The 16,959-nt window shown below is 54.5% G+C and overlaps 5 protein-coding genes across 5 annotated transcripts; 2 read left to right on the forward strand and 3 right to left on the reverse strand.

The window, feature by feature from the left end:
• Positions 1 to 892: 892 nt before the first annotated feature.
• QC761_705824 (uncharacterized protein) lies at positions 893 to 1,451 on the forward strand (the record flags this gene model as incomplete). The annotated part of the gene is made up of 3 exons (XM_062882144.1): positions 893 to 948; positions 1,178 to 1,282; positions 1,415 to 1,451. The coding sequence occupies 3 exons, from the start codon at positions 893 to 895 to the stop codon at positions 1,449 to 1,451; spliced, it is 198 nt and encodes a 65-aa protein (XP_062728150.1).
• A 3,095-nt stretch (positions 1,452 to 4,546) lies between these two features.
• On the forward strand, positions 4,547 to 6,002 carry QC761_705830 (uncharacterized protein; the record flags this gene model as incomplete). Its single annotated transcript, XM_062882145.1, has 5 exons — positions 4,547 to 4,634; positions 4,785 to 4,839; positions 4,908 to 5,654; positions 5,716 to 5,808; positions 5,869 to 6,002. The coding sequence occupies 5 exons, from the start codon at positions 4,547 to 4,549 to the stop codon at positions 5,963 to 5,965; spliced, it is 1,080 nt and encodes a 359-aa protein (XP_062728151.1). The 3' UTR covers positions 5,966 to 6,002.
• TSP1 (putative tRNA-splicing endonuclease subunit tsp-1) lies at positions 5,008 to 6,787 on the reverse strand (the record flags this gene model as incomplete). Its single annotated transcript, XM_062882146.1, has 3 exons — positions 5,008 to 6,523; positions 6,630 to 6,710; positions 6,774 to 6,787. 3 exons carry the CDS (start codon positions 6,785 to 6,787, stop codon positions 6,028 to 6,030), a joined length of 591 nt encoding a protein of 196 aa, XP_062728152.1. The 3' UTR covers positions 5,008 to 6,027.
• Positions 6,788 to 7,163: 376 nt separating this feature from the next.
• Positions 7,164 to 9,013, reverse strand: QC761_705850 (uncharacterized protein; the record flags this gene model as incomplete). Its single annotated transcript, XM_062882147.1, has 3 exons — positions 7,164 to 7,371; positions 7,430 to 8,896; positions 8,967 to 9,013. 3 exons carry the CDS (start codon positions 9,011 to 9,013, stop codon positions 7,164 to 7,166), a joined length of 1,722 nt encoding a protein of 573 aa, XP_062728153.1.
• A 1,706-nt stretch (positions 9,014 to 10,719) lies between these two features.
• Positions 10,720 to 16,483, reverse strand: GIN1 (Gypsy retrotransposon integrase-like protein 1; the record flags this gene model as incomplete). Its single annotated transcript, XM_062882148.1, is given in 6 exon segments — positions 10,720 to 11,592; positions 11,654 to 12,038; positions 12,095 to 12,721; positions 12,777 to 13,560; positions 13,620 to 15,557; positions 15,568 to 16,483. 5 exon segments carry the CDS (start codon positions 13,969 to 13,971, stop codon positions 10,720 to 10,722), a joined length of 3,021 nt encoding a protein of 1,006 aa, XP_062728154.1. The 5' UTR covers positions 13,972 to 15,557; positions 15,568 to 16,483.
• Positions 16,484 to 16,959: the final 476 nt, after the last annotated feature.

A 16,959-nucleotide genomic window follows, 5' to 3' on the forward strand; every position in this document is an offset into this window, starting at 1 on the left:
CAAGTCCTCCCGCTGGGCCGATCGCAGGGTAGGGGGACAGAGCATGTAAGAGCCGCAAGACGCAGCCAAGAAAAAGAACGACAACAACAACAACAACAACAAGGCAAGGCACTCGAAGCTGGGCTGGTAAAGAAGCCGGGTGTGTTACGCGACGGCAACGGGGAGCGGTGGATGAAAGCACGGAAAACGACCTCGCGACGGCTGGATGGAGCGGGGGTCGTAAATTGCGATCAAGAAGTGAGGAGTGAGGAGTGAGGAGGGGGGAGGGGGAGGGGGCTAGGCCTGCGTGTCCTCTCAAGAATGCGGCTCAAGGCTGTGACGAGCGGTTGAAAGTGTATGGGTGCTGGGTTGGTTTGGGCCAGGGTGCAGTATATTAAACCTGGGGGTTGGGCGTATAAGTGTCCCGCATATATGGCCTTGGGTCCCGAATGACAATGCCAGCAGCGGAAGAGGTCGACTGAAAAAGGCACGGAGGGAAGAGGAGAGGTTCCCTTCTTTAAGCCGCAATGGCAGCCAGCAAGGGCCTAGGAGCGGAGGATGCACCGCAAGCTCCAACAGCTGGGGTCGGGGAAGGAAAGGCCAGAGCCAATGCGTGCAGGATTGACGGCTGATGGCCCACGGTTAAGAGTGGAGGAGGCGGGGGGATGGAGCCGCTAACAGGGGGCAGCTGAGGAGGTTCTTTGGGGAGGCTCCACTGGTTAGCAAGAGCTAGCCCGACTTCCCGACCACCACGCACTGGACTCAACCTCACCTCGCTCGTCGGGTCCTGGTCCTCCAAGATGGATGGGATATCCGTAGTATGGAGATATTGGTGGATTGGGATATGCCCCGGTGTTTTGTGAGCCGGGCAGACAGGCAATTTACTAGACAAAGAGACAGTCCGGTGATAGAGATGGCCAGACAGCAACCCGTGGTTGTCGTGCTCTCTTGTACCTTGCTGGACCCCGAGTGAGTGGTTGAGGCTCTTTTACGGCAGTGAGTACAAAGGCACCGCCCGTGGGTCTTGATGTACTGATGGAGCTAGGGCTCGCGGCGGCTCGGTAATTAGGGAATGGATCGCGCAAACGACCGAGCTGGCCAACACAGATGCACCACGCCGATCCTGTGAACCCTGATTGTTTCCCGGGGAGATCATTCAAGAATCAAGACTTTTGACAAAAGTTGACAAACCTCAAAGGAAACGAACGAGAGGGCTCTGCAAAGGCGGCGGGGAAATGCTTACTGTTGGGTTACCTGACCAGGATAGGGAGCCACGGGCAGATGCTTCGCTGCAAATCAGCAGGTGAGTGCTACTTTACCTTGTGATACTGCCTCCTCTTGTTCCATCTGATGAACCTCTGCTGCTTCCACGCGTGCAACGCGAACCAGACGGACACTGACGGACTTGGCTGCGCGGTCGTGATCACTTGGACAGATCCGAGTCGGAGTTTAACTTTAGCTGCTGGCCCTAACCATCTCGCCCAAAGTGAGCGCGTCATCACAAGCTGGAGCTGGTAGAGTTTTCACCAAGTGGAGGCACGACCACGAAATACGAGCGGAAGGAATGTGGGGGGAGGCTCGCTCTTGCAGCTTCTCAGCAGCTTCCCTCATCCATCATGCTTCGACCATGGCTACACGCGCGTCCTCGCCGCCTTTTGGACATGCACCCATTCAGTCGTTAACACCTACCTCCTTGGGCCATCGGCAGAGGGGAAGGTGGGGGAGGGGGGGGGGTGTGGGCAATCGACCAAAGAATGAAGAGGTTTTCTGCCATTCCCACCTGCCTTGGCTACAAAAGAGGATCGAGCCCAATATCTCGTCACTGACGGGCAGCCCACTCCTTCCTTCCGCCATTCCATCCTCACCAACGGCAAGTGCAGCTTCTCAAATGGCTCGAGAGTGGTGAGATTTCCCCCACAGCGGGGCAGCACAGAACTCCAAGATTCTCCCTCTCACCTTCAACAAGCCGCTGGTTGGAAAACTCAGCCTCAACGCCGTGCGTGGTCAACAGAGCAGCATCATGTTACGGATCCGCCCGCACTTCCACTCTTGATTCACCAGCCTCTTCCTTCATCAACTCCGATTCCTTTCTACATATAAGCCGACCGCAGTCCGGATCCTTCAACATCGGCACCTTCACTGTCCCATCACGATCGTTGGCAGCATCTCCTATGCGGGTCACGCCGTTGGGGATAGCAAGGCTCGCTGTCCAATCATGACTGGCAACACTCACGCTCCCGCTGCAACAGGGACGGCACGTACCTCCACCATAGCGTTTCCTTCCGACATCGTTTTCGACTTATTAGCGACTGTCCTGACCCAGCTGCGGGCTTGCCTTGGGTATCCGTAATGAGTTGCCTCGCTACCCTGAAGCAAGAGGCCTCTCGCAGACAGGCGACAGAGAGGCCATCTCGCTTCTCTGTACCACGTCGGGCCTGGTGGTGTGGTCGGTCCTGCGTTCGGCATGGTGTGTGCTGCCGGCGATATGTCATCGGCATTCCGACAGCACTTGTAAAGCCCGCAACTCGTGGGCAGCAATAATCCCAGTGCTTCATCAAGCCCAGTTCGTTCCACAGCTGCAGCGGTGAGGCTCGTCTACCATGCTGCTTCCAGATTTTCAAACCCCGCCGTTTAGATGTGTGTGTGTGTGTGTGTGTGTGTGTGTGTGTGTGTGACACCTGCTAGCCCCAGACCAGAAGAGCAGCCGTGGTTGGGCAACGAGACCAGCACGCACGCACACGTGTTACACCCAGACAGAGACGCCGTGCAGATATATCGAAACTTGAGTTTAGCCGGACCCGGACGCTAGCTTACATGGCTGCTGCTCGTGGACGAAAGCCGCCAGATGGAAACAGGGCAAAAGTGCCACAAAGCCCGAGGGGGGAGGGGGGTACGATTGACGTTGTAAGTGGGAGCCTCATTTGCTTTTTGTGACGACGAGTACCCAACGGAGCGCCCGACATGTGTACTCGTACGTGTCCCTCGTTGCCTCTGTTCACAGAGCAGACCCTTCTCTTAACCATCGGAAGAGGGTCGTTTTGTTACCCCCAGTTCATTTGTGCGAATGAGCGATATTATTCCCCAGACTAGATGCTTTGCCGTCTGGTGTGCGGCATTTCTACCCCGCGACTTATAGAGTCGAGCAAGGGAGCAAGAAGTGTAGTGCCGCAGCATGTTCTGCTTGGGCATTTCCCCGCAATTTCGAGATTCTGGGGTATTATATTGCTACGTGACAAGCCTTGACAAGCCTCAAGCAATTTGCCATTCCGCTTGCTTCTAGCAACTCTGGTGATCGGTCGTCAGCGGAAGAGGCAAGCCCGCTGAAATGTCCAGATACGTCACTTTCAAGCAGAGCGCCATCCCAGGTCCATTTCCATGGCCCAAGGGTGGCACGGCAGGTGTGTAAACCATGCGGTGGAGACCAAAAAAACAGTTTGATGCTGTGCAATGGAATGTTTCTTTAGTTTTTGGCTCAAAATTGGCGGTGTTGTGCATGGCCGGGCAACCCCTGGTTGATGTTTTTGGCGTGTAAGTGAGAGAGAGGCTGCTGAGGTCGTCTTTGATTTTCCAGATCTGTATGTAGATGTGTCTGGACTGTGAACTTGATCGAGTAGCATGTACATGCAGACGAGAGATTTGTCACTCATAGTAACAACTTCCATCACGGAAACAGATCCTCTGGCTTAGGACGTCAACCCTGGGGAGGGTTATGCCGGCCAAGTTGTCGTCAGTCCAATTTGATGACGAGAAAAAAGCAACTGACATCATCACCTCGGCTCTCGCAAGAGCTACCCTTTTGTTTTCATAACAAACCTAACCCATGACAATTTTTTAGCCTCCTTCTTGGCTGAGCTGAGCCTTATCGAAACCCGAACAAAAACCAACCAACCCATCGGCAATCCACTTACACGCTGTTGCTGTTGCTGCTGCTGCTACTGCTGCTGCTACTGCTGCTGCTACTGCTGCTGTGGAAAAAGTAGACTCCACCTTCCGCATACGTCAAGCTCTCTCTCTCTCTCTCTCTTTAGTTGTTCTCAAGTGAGGGGAAGCGGAGTTCTGGAAACTTGGACAGCTTTTGGGAGCTGCTCCGAAGTCGCAAATTTCCAGAAAGATGGGATTTTGCGGTTATTTATTATGGGATTTGTAGATTATAGAAGGAAGGGAAATGATGGAATTTGAGATGGGGACGGGAGTGTAGGTACTCGGCAACCCCTCGGCCCGGTGACCGGACTTGGCGGTAGGTCAATAGGACGTCGGAGACCACCGCTCGGTGTTGCTCGGCCGCGGGGAAGGGATGCGGGAGCGGGGGAGATGCAAAAGATACCTAGGCTCCGGGAGACGGGAATGCACGCTCGGGACGATGTCGGGTCACGCCACTTGAATTTAAAAGGCTTCTAGAAAGAAAAAATAATACTCTGGGTTCTTCTCTTGATAATACCATTGACTGTTGATTATTGCAACGAATGATAAATTCAGGGGTAGGTTTGTGATGACGTTGTCATGGCTAAGCTTGACCACCTCGACTGAAGAGCACGGCGACTAACTATTGCAACAGACAGACATCATCATGGCGGAAGCAATCCCAGAGACTATGAAAGCGGTGGTGTTTCACGGGCCGAAGAAGGTCGCCGTGGAGGAGAGGCCTGTTCCTAAGAGTATGTCTTTCACTCACTCACTCTCGCTCGCTCATACCGTCACCACATTTCGGTTGTCATATGAGAACCCTCTCGTTTTCATTGGCATATATACCCATCATGCCACCCAGCACACTCTTGAACGTGGGAAATGCTGACATCACACCACAGTTAACCACCCCCTCGACGTCCTCGTCAAAGTAACCGCCACCGCCCTCTGCGGCTCGTAAGCACCCCCTCCCCTCCGCCTTATCCCTCCCCCCCCCTTTATCTCACTAACCCCCCTCTCCGCAGCGAACTTCACGTCTACCGCGGCCACCAACCCTCCCCAACAGGCTTCATCATGGGCCACGAATTCGTAGGCCACATCGTCGCCCTCGGCTCAGCCGTCACGTCCCTCAAAATCGGCGACAAGGTCGTCTCCCCCTTCACAACCTCTTGCATGAACTGCTTCTACTGCAACCTAGGCTACTCCTCCCGCTGCGCCCACTCCCTGTTATTCGGCTCCGAAAAGTTAGACGGTGCCCAGGCCGCGTACGTCCTCGTCCCGTTCGGCCCAGGAACCCTAACCGTCGCTCCCCCGTCCGATATCATCCCCGACCGGGCCCTCATCCTCATGGCGGATATTTTTCCGACGGGGTACTTTGGCGCAAAGAACGCGTTTAGTCAGCTGCAGAAGCAGGAGGCGACAGAGGCGACGGTGGTGGTTATTGGGTGTGGGCCTGTGGGGTTGTGTGCGATCATCAGTGCGATGGAGTATAAACCCAAGAAGCTTTTTGCTGTTGATGGGGTCAAGTCGAGGTTGGAATTGGCGAGGGGGCTCGGGGCGGAGCCGTTGGATTTGAATGAGCTTGGTAGGGAGGGTATTGTAAAGAGGGTGAGGGAGGTGACGGAAGGGAGGGGGGCGGACGCGGTGGTGGAGGTTGTGGGGTTGAGCCCTGCGTTGAGGACCGCATTTGAGGTGTTGAGGCCGTTTGGGGTCGTGAGTAGTATTGGGGTGCACAATGGGGAGATTCCGTGGGGTGGGGATGAGGCTTATGGGTGAGTTCTGTGAGAGTACGACTGAAAGAGGGAACAAAAGGCTGACGATGGGGGATAATAGTAAAAACTTGAGGGTTCAAATGGGACGGTGCCCTGTCAGGTCGATTTTCGAGGAGGCGCTGCCTGTTCTGGCCAAGAACCAGGATCGGGTGAGGTATGTTACTTTGCTGCTGCTCCTGGGAGATGGTGGGTGAGTTGCTGACGATGAGAATAGCTTCATGTTCGACAAGATCATGCCCCTTTCCGACGCAGTGGAGGGTTACGACCTCTTTGACAACATGAAGGTGCAAAAGGTGATTTTCGAGCCTTAAGTCCTCTCCCTCTCCCCTTTCCACTACTGTCATAACAATGGAAAAAAATATATAAAAAAAATTCAATTCTGCCTCGGCTTCACCAACCCATCATGCATCCAGTAATAAGTAACAGTCGAATCATCCTGCACTGTAGCCAACAACACCCTCTTCCCCCTCCTCGACCCTTTATACGCCAACCAGGGTGACCTCTCCTCCTCCTCCTTTGTAATCTCCCTCGACCTAGGCGGTCTGGCATCCAAAGCATCAAAAACGGCGGCGAACTGAGCTGGGGACCATTTCTCCGAGAGGTGGAGAGGTAGAACCCATTCTAGCTCTGCCTCCTGCGGGATACGCCCCCCCCCGTTGCCTATTTCTTTTTCTGCTCTGATGATCTCCACCTGCTCGTCCGGGTGGACGTAGAGGCGTTTGGGGGGCAGGCCGTAGAGGAGGGTCCGGGGGAGGTTGGGCTGGGTGTGGGGGTGGAGGGCGGTCCAGTCGTGTTGGTGTTGGAGGTTGTTGAGGACTATGGCTGTGAGGGCCGAGGTGCGTTGGTTGAGGGTGGTCATTTTGGAGTATCTGGGGTGGTTAGTTTTGAGTTTGGTAGTATTGAGGGGTGAAGGGTGAACTCACATGGATGAGAGGGGTTGTGAATTTGTGAGATGAAATTCTCACTCTCACTCACAAATCATGAATTTTAGTGGACTTTTTGGTGGTGGTGGTGATGGGGCCCTTGACGTTGGAAGAACGCCCAGGCGGGAAGCCACTGTGAATTGTGGGGCCTGATCCCCTGAGCAAAAGTGGGGACACGGTCTAGGGACTTACTTACAACACCTTAACCATGGGATTCTTTTCCTGGAAGACTTGTCGTCAAACACCTGGCTTCTCGGCCATAGTAAATACACTTGAGCATCTGCTATAAGCTTATTGCTTATCCAGTTGACCAAGAAGACAGTGTTATATGCTCGGCTCTGTTAGACCACCTCAACAGACATTCATTGTCCCAAGAACCATGATTTCTCAACCATCATCAATTACACCCTCATGACTAAACCAATCTGATCTCCTTCAGTAAACTTTCAACAACATGTACACAAATTCCAAGCCCTCTTCCCTTGTCAAAGGCAAGCCATCACTAGAACACCTTCAAACTCCATCCCCCCCACCCCCACACCGCCCACATCTCCTAGTCTATCTAAACCACCCAAATCGCAGAACCTCAGCTGGGATTCATAACCTTCAACACCTCCTCAATCTCCCTCGGCACATCCGTCAAATTCTCGTACCCAGTCTTGGTAACCAGGATATCGTCCTCGATCCTCACCCCTCCCAAATCCCAGTACTGCTCCAACGCCTTCTTGTTGATAAAGTGAGCGTGGTACGGAACGTCAAGGAAGTAAGCCCTGAGGTACTCCTTGCAAAAGTAACTGTTTCCTCTGTCAGCATCTCACCCTCATCACATCATCACAGGAAAAAAAAACTCACATTCCCGGCTCAACAGTAACCACCATCCCCTCCTCCAACCTCTGCCTCCCACCCCCAGCCGACCTCTTGGCCTTCTGCATCTGCACCACCCCCTTCCCCTGCCCATCCCCACCACCCCCCTCCTTCATCTCATCCCTAAACATAACCGCCAACGTCTCCGGTAGCACCAGCTCCCTCTTGCTCGGACTCAACCTACACCTCGCACTCTTCACCCCACCCGCCAGACCCAAGCTGCCCTTGCTATCCAGCAGCAACCTCTCCCTCCCACTAACATCATGCACCTCCAACCCGACATGGTGTCCTAACCCATGAGGAAAAAACCCCGCTATCGTCCCCTTGGCCAGAATCTCCTCCTTGGTCCCGTTGTGCAAAATCCCCAGCCTCAACAGCTCCTCAATCGCCACCTTGCAAGCGTGGAGATGCAACGAAGAGTAGACAACCCCAGGCTTGATCTTCTCAACACACTCCCTCTGCATCCTTAGCACAGCATTATAAATCGCATTCGCCTCTGCCGAAAAGCTCCCTGGAATAGGGTACGTCCTCGTAATGTCAGACGCATAACAATTCCACTCACACCCCGCGTCCAAAACCACAAACTGATGCGGCTTAAGCGGCGCGTTGTTGCTGTCGTAGTGAAGCGTCGACGCCGCCGGCCCGGCACCGGCAATGATGGGGTACGCCTGCGTGTGCGCCCCCTGAGCAATACAATACCCTGCGAAAATAGCCTCCAGCTCCCGCTCGTTGCCGAGACGACTCAGCCGTGACAAGGCAGCCCTGTGCGCGGCCGAGGAAACCGCATTCGCCCGCCGAATCTGCGCAATCTCATAGTCCGTCTTGACAACCCTCGCGTTCTCGATCGCGGGGCGAAGGGAGTGGGTGTCAATCTGCACGACGCCCTTGGGGGATTCCAGCTGGGGGGCTTGATCGGGGTGGAGGACGTAAATGGATGCGCCGGGGGTCAGGCTGGCGCAGATGTACCTGTTCACACCGGCCACGTACCGGACCTCGTCGACGTCGGTGGACGCCCTGACTTCTTCCAGGGTCGGGGTGCGGCCGTACCAAAGGATGGTGCGGGGGTCGGTGTAGGGGATCCAGAGGATGAGGTGGTCCTTGTGAAGATCATAAGTGACGGCGCAGCCTGGAAAGTTGGCGCCGGTGAGGTAATAAAAGTGGCGGCGCTGGCGGAAGGCGGGGCCTTGGTCCGAGTCCTCGTAATACTTGTCTTCGGCTCCGGGGAGGTAGATGATGCCGTTGGCGGTGGGGGGGAGCTTGGAAGCCACTTTTGTGACGTGGGTTTTGGCGGGAAACTTGATCTTCTCGTGAAGCCAGGCTGCGTTGGGAGGGGTGCCGTAGTCGGTCCAGGAGGCGGACCGCTTGTTGTTCCCGCGGGTTGCCGGCGAGGTCGGGGATGAAGAACCCGACGACGAGTTCTTCTTGTGTGCTTTCGGGAGCTTGACTTCGATGGCGCTGTGTTTTGCAGTATCAGCCAACATGTCCTGTTATCATGCAGCTCACTCACACCAAGCGGTGTACTAACAGAGCATCAAACTCATCCACCATGACCAGGTCGTGATCGACCTCCATTTTGACTGCTGTTTATGTCCCTGTCTCACGGCTACTCCCAAAGATGTCTCACTGGCTCGCAGCTCTCGATATGTGAGTGGCAGGCCCGGGCTATCCGATTGAGATGAGATATGAGAGGATGACGAGAGAGGGAGAGCGGGGTTGGTTCGAGCTGGTCTATGATTATTCAAAGCGGCGGTGTCTCGTTTTCGTCCCAAGAAGAACCGGACCGCCAACGGGCAATCTTTCAGCGACCAAAAAAAATCCCGATGGTGCCGATGGAGCTAGAACCGTTTCTGTTGAATTAAATAAAAAATCCCCCAACAGAAAATATGGAGGAGGTTGAAAGTTGGCAGCGGTTTATGAGGGTGTACTGTGGTGGTAGTGTCGCAAGTGACGGGCAGCCAGCCTTCTTATCGCGATAACGGTGGGCTGAGTGACGATAGGTAACCACCTTGCTTGCAGGGGTCTGGCAAGATGATGTTATCACCGTTCAACACTGTCGTCAGTGGACTGCACTGGAACAGTATATGTATGGCGATCCGTATACACAAACGAAGAGGGTGGAGGAGGAAAGAAAAGAAGTCAACCCCAGGAGGTCTCGTGGCAGATCCCAAAACGGTTATAGAGGCTGACCCTCCCACATTATTAGTCTGCTCTACTCCCCTCCAGCACGCATGTGAAAAAAGAAGGTTGCGCGTTGCGTCCCGTCCGTCGGGTGCACCGGACTCGGGTCTAACCAGTCCAGAAGAGCAAAAACGAGGCCGTTTAATTGGATCGGCGGGCTTGGGGGTTGCCGAACAGAAAAGAGAGGCAGAGAGCGCTGCTTTGTCACGAACCAACCCAACAAGATGGTTGTCTTTGTTGGTGGATCTAGTAAAACGTCGAGCCAGTTTTTGGTGACGGTTGAATCGTTTCAGGTACCACAGAAACGAAAAGTCGGCAGAAACCGTTCGTGGCTGGGTAAGTAGACAACCACGGCAAGTCTTAGACGTGGGTAAATTCTCACGCCCTTCCAGTCTAAAAAGTCGACATGAACACTTGGGCGCGCCCTATCGAGCCAGTCCAGGTCTGTCCCTGACTCGTCAAATCCCAAATAGCTGGTTTTCGTACACCAAGAATAGCAGTAAAGACCCATGAATTCTTTCTGCTTAGCCTCGAACTCTATCTTGCTGACAGTGGCGTCTTTCCGCTCTCTCTTCTGCCATATCTATCATTTTCTTTTGCGTCCTATTGCATGTACACCCCCAATGATGAATCGCTTCATCTCATTAAAACAAGAAAACCTACATCTCGGACTCCTCGTGTATTCCATGCTGTCCTAACAGACCTCGGCCCATCCACACACTCACCAAGGCCCACAATCCTCCCCCTCAAACTCCGTCCTGTTTTCCATGCACCATTCCGCTCTTTTGGGTATCAGGCCGCGACTAAAATGCAAAAGAAACGCTCTGTTGGGTCCAGCAACAATCCTTATTTCCTCTAGCCCGTGCCTCTTTAACCCACCAATGAATTTCCCAACCCAGTTTCCCTGACCCCGAACCCCAGACTTCGCCCAGCGATGCCGTATAAAGTTTATAAGTGTCGTGCATAAGTGTTGTGCTGGCGCTAGGCCGAGCATCTTTGTGCCTGGAACGAAAACCTCGTGGTCCCTCCCCCTGACCCCAACTTAAAAGCTCTGCATCTAGCGTGCTGTTTTGTTGTCTTCCACCTCCTCATCCATGTGTCTATCGGTACCCGGAATTTTGCTGAAGCATGTCGTCCCACTCCCCTGTCGTGAAGTCCGGTTCGCCCATAATGTCTTCCATCATATCCCTCTGTTGAGGCTGCCCCTGGTGATGTGGGCCTGCGTGTGAGGCCAGGCCCTGCGGAGGAGCATGGGGCTGACCATGCCTGGGGGAAGGCTGCATCGCAATCATGTTGGCCGTGTTGTACATCTGCGTCGCCGGGCTCATCGTATGCGGAGGTCCTTGCCCCTGAGACATCAGATACGGTGGGATCGGACCCATCAGTTGGCCCTCGATGTCATCGTAGATACTAGGCATGTAAAACTGCATGGAAGGTGCCGGAGGTTGCCCTGGAAGCCCGTGCGGATGTCCCGGTCGAGCATGGTGCCCAGCAGGGTCCATTAGCGGCGCATTGGGATACGCAAAAGGGTCGCCGGTGGGAAACATCATGGCGTCAACTTTGTAGACCGGGTTTGCGCCATGCGGGTGTCCCTGCGGAAAGGTTTGGGCATGTCTCGGGGCAGGAGCCATATGCGCGGCTCTGGCTTCGGGAGTTCCCCGGCCCAACGTCAAATCCATTGGCAGTAGGTCCTGCAGATTGGAAAAGTTTTGACTCGCCAAGCTGCCCTGCGGAAGACCCAATGCGTCAAACGAGGATGTCCTCTGAGGAGGCAGTCGTGCTTCCCGCCGAAGGGCGCCAGTGGGTGGGCGAATCACCTCCTCGGACCTGCGCTGTGGAACGTCATCTTGCACTCCCGGCCGGGCTGGAAGGACCACGCTCGATTTCGATCCCGCAGGCGCTGCGCGTTTCTTGGAGGGCATTGGTCGTGTCGATGCTTTCTTGAGCCGTTCTGGCAGTTGTTCAAACAAAGGCTATGGTATGTTAGAACCATCGTCATGACGAACTTGAAAACGACACAATTTCTCGACTTACATTCAGGGCATTTGTGATCCGATCCGCTGCTAGACTGCGTTGAGCCAGACTCGCGATAACCTCCCGCCCGGCTTTGGCATCTGCTAGTATCTCGGCAGCTCCAGCCTTGTCGGGATTTTCCAGAACGTAGTATATCAAAGAGAGAATGGCGAAGAATTGCGAATAGAGAATAAACCAGTAAGGCCCGATCAGCACCGCCTGTTTGCGAATTTCGATTCCGATATGCACAATGTTTCGAGAAACACTGACACCCGCGGCAGCACAGTTGTAGTATCGATCGTCAATCTTCTTGCCAGCCGTCTGACGTGGGGAGATGTAGTGAAGAAACGGACGGTACAGCATCATCTGGACATGGGCGTAGCCAAACCTCAGCAGAGTTCGAACTCTACGGACCTGGCGTTAGTGCTCGTCCAAGTTGTCAGCAAGAAAGGATTGGCGTACCTGATAACCTCGATTGGCCCATCCGGGCTGGGGCGCCAATGTGTAGGGAGCTGTTCGTGCCACTCCTGGAGCTCGGCCTCAATCTCCTGGATCCGGGCATAGCTGATCATGTATCTCGAGTTCACCCGTCCCTGATTCACACAATCCTCGACAGCCTTGACAGGATAAATGTACTTGACAACCTTTGTCAAAATGGCCATGAGCCTCGTGTGGGCATTGAAAGCTTCGAAAAAGGAAGGCGTGCCTGGCGGAGGTGTAAGTATAGCCTCGCTCGTAATGTATTCATCATCCACCTCGGTCGGCATGGGCTGGTCGACATCGTCGTCGTGGAGCAAGAGAGGGAATCCCAAGATTGCTGAAATGTAGATGTCCATTTGCCGGACAACATGGAACACGCGCCGTCTCGTTTCATCCTCAATCGGCGTGATCTTTTCGTGTGCTAAATGGCGATGGAGCCCCATTCGCAGGCTAGAACGTAGAGCAATGCCGAGAAAGGCATAGCAGCCGCTGATATTGCTTGTTGCTTGTAAGAAAAGAATCATGTAGACCAAGCCTTGTAAAGAAACCATATCCCGGCACTCGGCCACATCTTGTAGGATCATCCGAGCGGATGTGTAATACTTGATTCTGAAACCAGTGTTAGAAAGCACGAATAGGAAGGCTTCAGGGACGAGACACCTACCCTTGTTCAACCGCCGCCTTGTACGAGGATGGTCCGTCTCCAGCCTCAACATCCGAGACATCGTAAACACAACCTAGGGCCAGCACCGAATAGAGAAGCCCGAGGAATCTGTGCTCATCATTTCCCCAGGCCTCCTGAGGTGTCGAATACAGCTTGTCAAACTTTTCGTAAAACGAAGGTTGGTGGACAACCCGCAAGAGACATGTTGCACAGTTGAAGGAGTAGTAACAAAGTGTGCGGGCCCTGTCCTGGGCCGGAAGATCATAGATATTGGGAGGAGCTGGCGTGTTGGATGCCGTTGAAGGTTCCCAGGGCGAGCCGGCGTTGGAGCGAGGGGAGTCGAGGCTGAACATGCCGGCCGGGCGAGATGGTCGCGGCAGAAAGGGGATGCGGTAGTCGTTGCCCAACAGCCCCTCGAAATGCTCCTTCATCCTCCTCAGAAAAACCGCTCCCGAGGAGTTGCCATGGAAGTCCCATTCTCCGCCTTCGTTGATGTCAAGCTGCCCAATGGACTCGATCATGGACATGATCTGGGCATCCTGGCTTTCTGTTTTCTCCTGGGCTGGCGGCGTGTCTGATTTGGCTTTGGCCGCCTGCGCTCTTGCATTTTGTCTGTTGCGGAACTCCTGTTGGACTGACGGGTCAAGATTCGGGTCGCTGAGGTCGACATCTGGCATAAATTTGCGAAGGAGCGTCTCTGCACGCTGGAGCCTCGCCTCCAAGGCCTCGATATACTGCGGAGCTGGGTTCCTGCGGCGGTTAGAGGGTTTGTCATAGGTGCACTCTGAGAACTCGGTCAGCAAAACAACAGCAGGAGGCCGAAGAAGACTCGTTGGTGCTCACCATAGCTGTAGACAGAGCAATGAGTGCAAGGCTGCTTGCCATCACACTTGATCTTCTTTCTGCGACACTCATCGCATGCTCGCGTGACCCGGCGACGCTTCTGCAGGGGCATGCTCGGGGCATCGCCAGCGCCATCTTGGGATTCAGGGGCATCGGAATCTACCTTGCCGGTGTCCTGGGCTGCAGACTTTAGGCTCTCGGTGGGGGAGCCATGTTCTTCCTGCGACAAGTCTGCCGACTCATCATCAGACATGCCGGGGGGGCTGTTGGCGCTCCTCCGGTTGGGCTGCGGTGCCTGCGAGGAGGGACGAGTTCGGCGACGTGTTTTGTTTTCCACAGAGGGTTCTGTCATGCTGGTGCCCGGCAATACAGGAACGGATGGCTTCCTCCTGCCTGCCCACCGTGATGAAATGCTATTACCCCTATTCAATGATGATCCTTCAGCTTGCTCGCATGTCGTGGTAAGCCACAGAACGGGTCTGAGCTTGTCGAAATAGCCTCGAGCACACACACTTGCTGACAGAACACGCCCGCGGCAACGGCAACGGCAAGGCCAGAAAGCTGTAGCTGGTGGACGTGGCCCGAACTGAGGGAAGTTTGGACGGGCTTGAGCACAAGCGGAGTGATCCGGTGGTGAAGTGTTTGAATTCCGCCGTGGGTAACCTTCACATAGGTATACTTTCTAGCACCAACAAGGGGGAGGGGAGGAAGGGGGAGAGCCCAGAGTGGGGAGGGGGGTGGCTCTAGGGTAATCTATCGGTATGTGTACGTACGGTAAGTACGGCACCTGTCCACAGCCAAGAAATCCCAGAAGCCTTGCCCGATCAAGTCCACAACTCGCGCGGAGTCTCTCGGGGCCGGCTCCGCTGATGCCCGCTTGGATGGGGGATGCTGGAGTCCCAAGCACGAGCACACCAGATACCCAGCCAGAGGTGGGACAGGCAGAAAAATTGGACGCCGACACGAAATGTTTGGATGAGTTATCAGGATCCCGCAGCAAAAATGGCCCTGTCAGTGGGCCCCGCCGTAGGGATACGTTTGGCAACAAGAGAACAGTTCGAAGAGGATCTGAACACCGTCGAGGGGAGCGACGTCAGGGAGGGGCCAGCTGCTGGTTCGGTCTAGTGTGACACGGACGCGAGACGAAGCAAGCCTTCTTGCTGGTAGTGGTGTGGTAGTCTACCTACTCTTGCGGAGGAACTGTCGCAGATACCATGAGGGATTGAAGAAAAGCCAACCGCGGCGGGGATAAGAAATGCCGTCAAAAAATATCCAACCGTAACCGCAAAGCCAATTGAGAAATATTGTACGTAGTAGTCCGGACTCGCCGTTGACCAGCATCCCATCCCGAGAGATTGACAACACCGATGATCTAACGCCAACAGGCAAGTGATGGGGTTCGATGACTGAACCGCAGAGTGTGCCTTGCCTGTCTGTCTGGCATGTCGGATGTGTAAGAGGGCCAAGACTGTCCCCAAGGTAGAACAAATCCTGGGCTCGCGCGATGGTCAAGAATTGGGGTCGTCTGGTTGGCCAACGAAGGGGTCTCCAAGCGGTGGGGAACCCCTGATGACGGGGCTGTCAAGGATCATATCAACGTCGATGAGATCAAAGCTTGGGCTTTGAGGAACACCCATCAAACAACTCCCGACGGGAGTCATCCTCCGCGTATAGCGCACCTACCTATGTTAGTGTAGACCCCAGAAGTCGGTTTGTATATGTGTGCTAGATTTGCCATCGGTGCCATCTCAACTACGAGCACCACTCTACCTGCAGGTATGTAGGTAATCCTGTACATGGCTGTGTGACATGAGTGTGAGTAAGCAGAGCTGTGAGGCGACCAAGAGATAATAGACAGAGACGGCAGGACACGAGGATAGGAGCGCGTGCGATGTCTCGTTGAGCCAGTCCAGAATCAGCAGCTGCTATTTTTTTTTTCTTTTTTCATTATTTGTTTCGCGGGGAAGCTGGCTGCACGAGGCCTCTGTATAAAGCAGGGCGACGTAAGACGATGATGCGGGCTGTAGAGAAAAGACGGGTAGCGGGATGGCGGGAGAATTGGGTTGTGCAGTTGCGGGTATTTTCGAGCATCTCTATGTCTCGGTCCCACCATCCATGCCACATTGACAGTGGCCCGTCTGGTTGTTGACAAGACCCCTCTGCTGGTCTCCTCCGACTTCAGGAACCGAACCGTCCAGACCTCAGGCACTTGCTGGGCATCCAGTGGAGAGTCATCGCCAACCAGTTGCTTGCTGGTCACGGCCCAAGAACCCCAAGAGCGAACGCCAGGACGCGCCAGAGCGCCAAGTGTCTGCTGTATGCGCTCGGCGGCTGCATGTTGGCGAAGAGGATGGCGGCCAATATCATCCATCTAGTGGGAATTCCGAGGAGTCGAAGGCTTATTCCCGAGTTGAGCTCGCGAGCGATCGAGGAGAGGGGGCTGGGGAGTCCATCCTCGAGCTCTTGAGTTAATGCAGTGACAATGTTGAGCGTCTGTGGTGCTCTCCCACACCCCGCCCCAGATATACAATAGTGTACACCATAATGTCGCAGAACCACCATATTCCGCGTTAGTCTAGCCGCCTGCTGGTAACTGTTGATCAGTGGGGGAACAAGCACTATCGACCCAATGTGTGTGGCTGTCCCAGGCGCCATGGGGAAGCTTCATCTTTCGGGGAGACGGCACGCCTGTGCCTGACATCTGGGAACGGGCAGCGATTGGCTCCCCCTTCAGGATGGGGGGAAAACGTCGCAGTTGAAACGGCAGGGCGTCAAGCAGCAGTCGAGCATCTCGTGAAAACTCTTCCAGTTCCAAGGGGGCCGACAACCGCGGCCGTGGGCAGGTGTGTTCGCAAGCTGTGCTTCCAATGTCGTTGTGGGAAAAACGGAGCGTCACCAAAAGATTGCATCCTTGTGGAGATGCCAAGACACTGAGGGACCTCGCTAACATCTCGGCAAGGGCTCGGCACACGTCAGAGCCTGGCTTGCAACGGAAATCAGGTCATTTGTACATCAGTACATGCGGGCACTATTCCGCTTTGGACCGCCCGTAGACCTGTCGGCAAATCACAGTGCGCCCTGCAACGCAGACTTTTCGCAAGAGGTTAGGCATATACCTCTGCCACGGTTATTAATGTTAGCGCGACAGGGGTCTTTTGGTAGAAGTTGCGCTGGCCGCACTAACATATACTTCGGTTGCGGAATTGTAGAGTAGAGATAAACGACAGCAGTCGACGCCCAAAACCACCTGCTGTATAAAACTTTTCGGTGCAGGATGGTTCTCTTGCAAACAACACCCCGATTCGCTTACTTTTTCCGTCTTGCGGTTAGACACTTCGAT

Source organism: Podospora bellae-mahoneyi, chromosome 7 (assembly GCF_035222275.1).
Source record: "Podospora bellae-mahoneyi strain CBS 112042 chromosome 7, whole genome shotgun sequence".
Classification (NCBI taxonomy): Eukaryota; Fungi; Ascomycota; class Sordariomycetes; order Sordariales; family Podosporaceae; genus Podospora; species Podospora bellae-mahoneyi.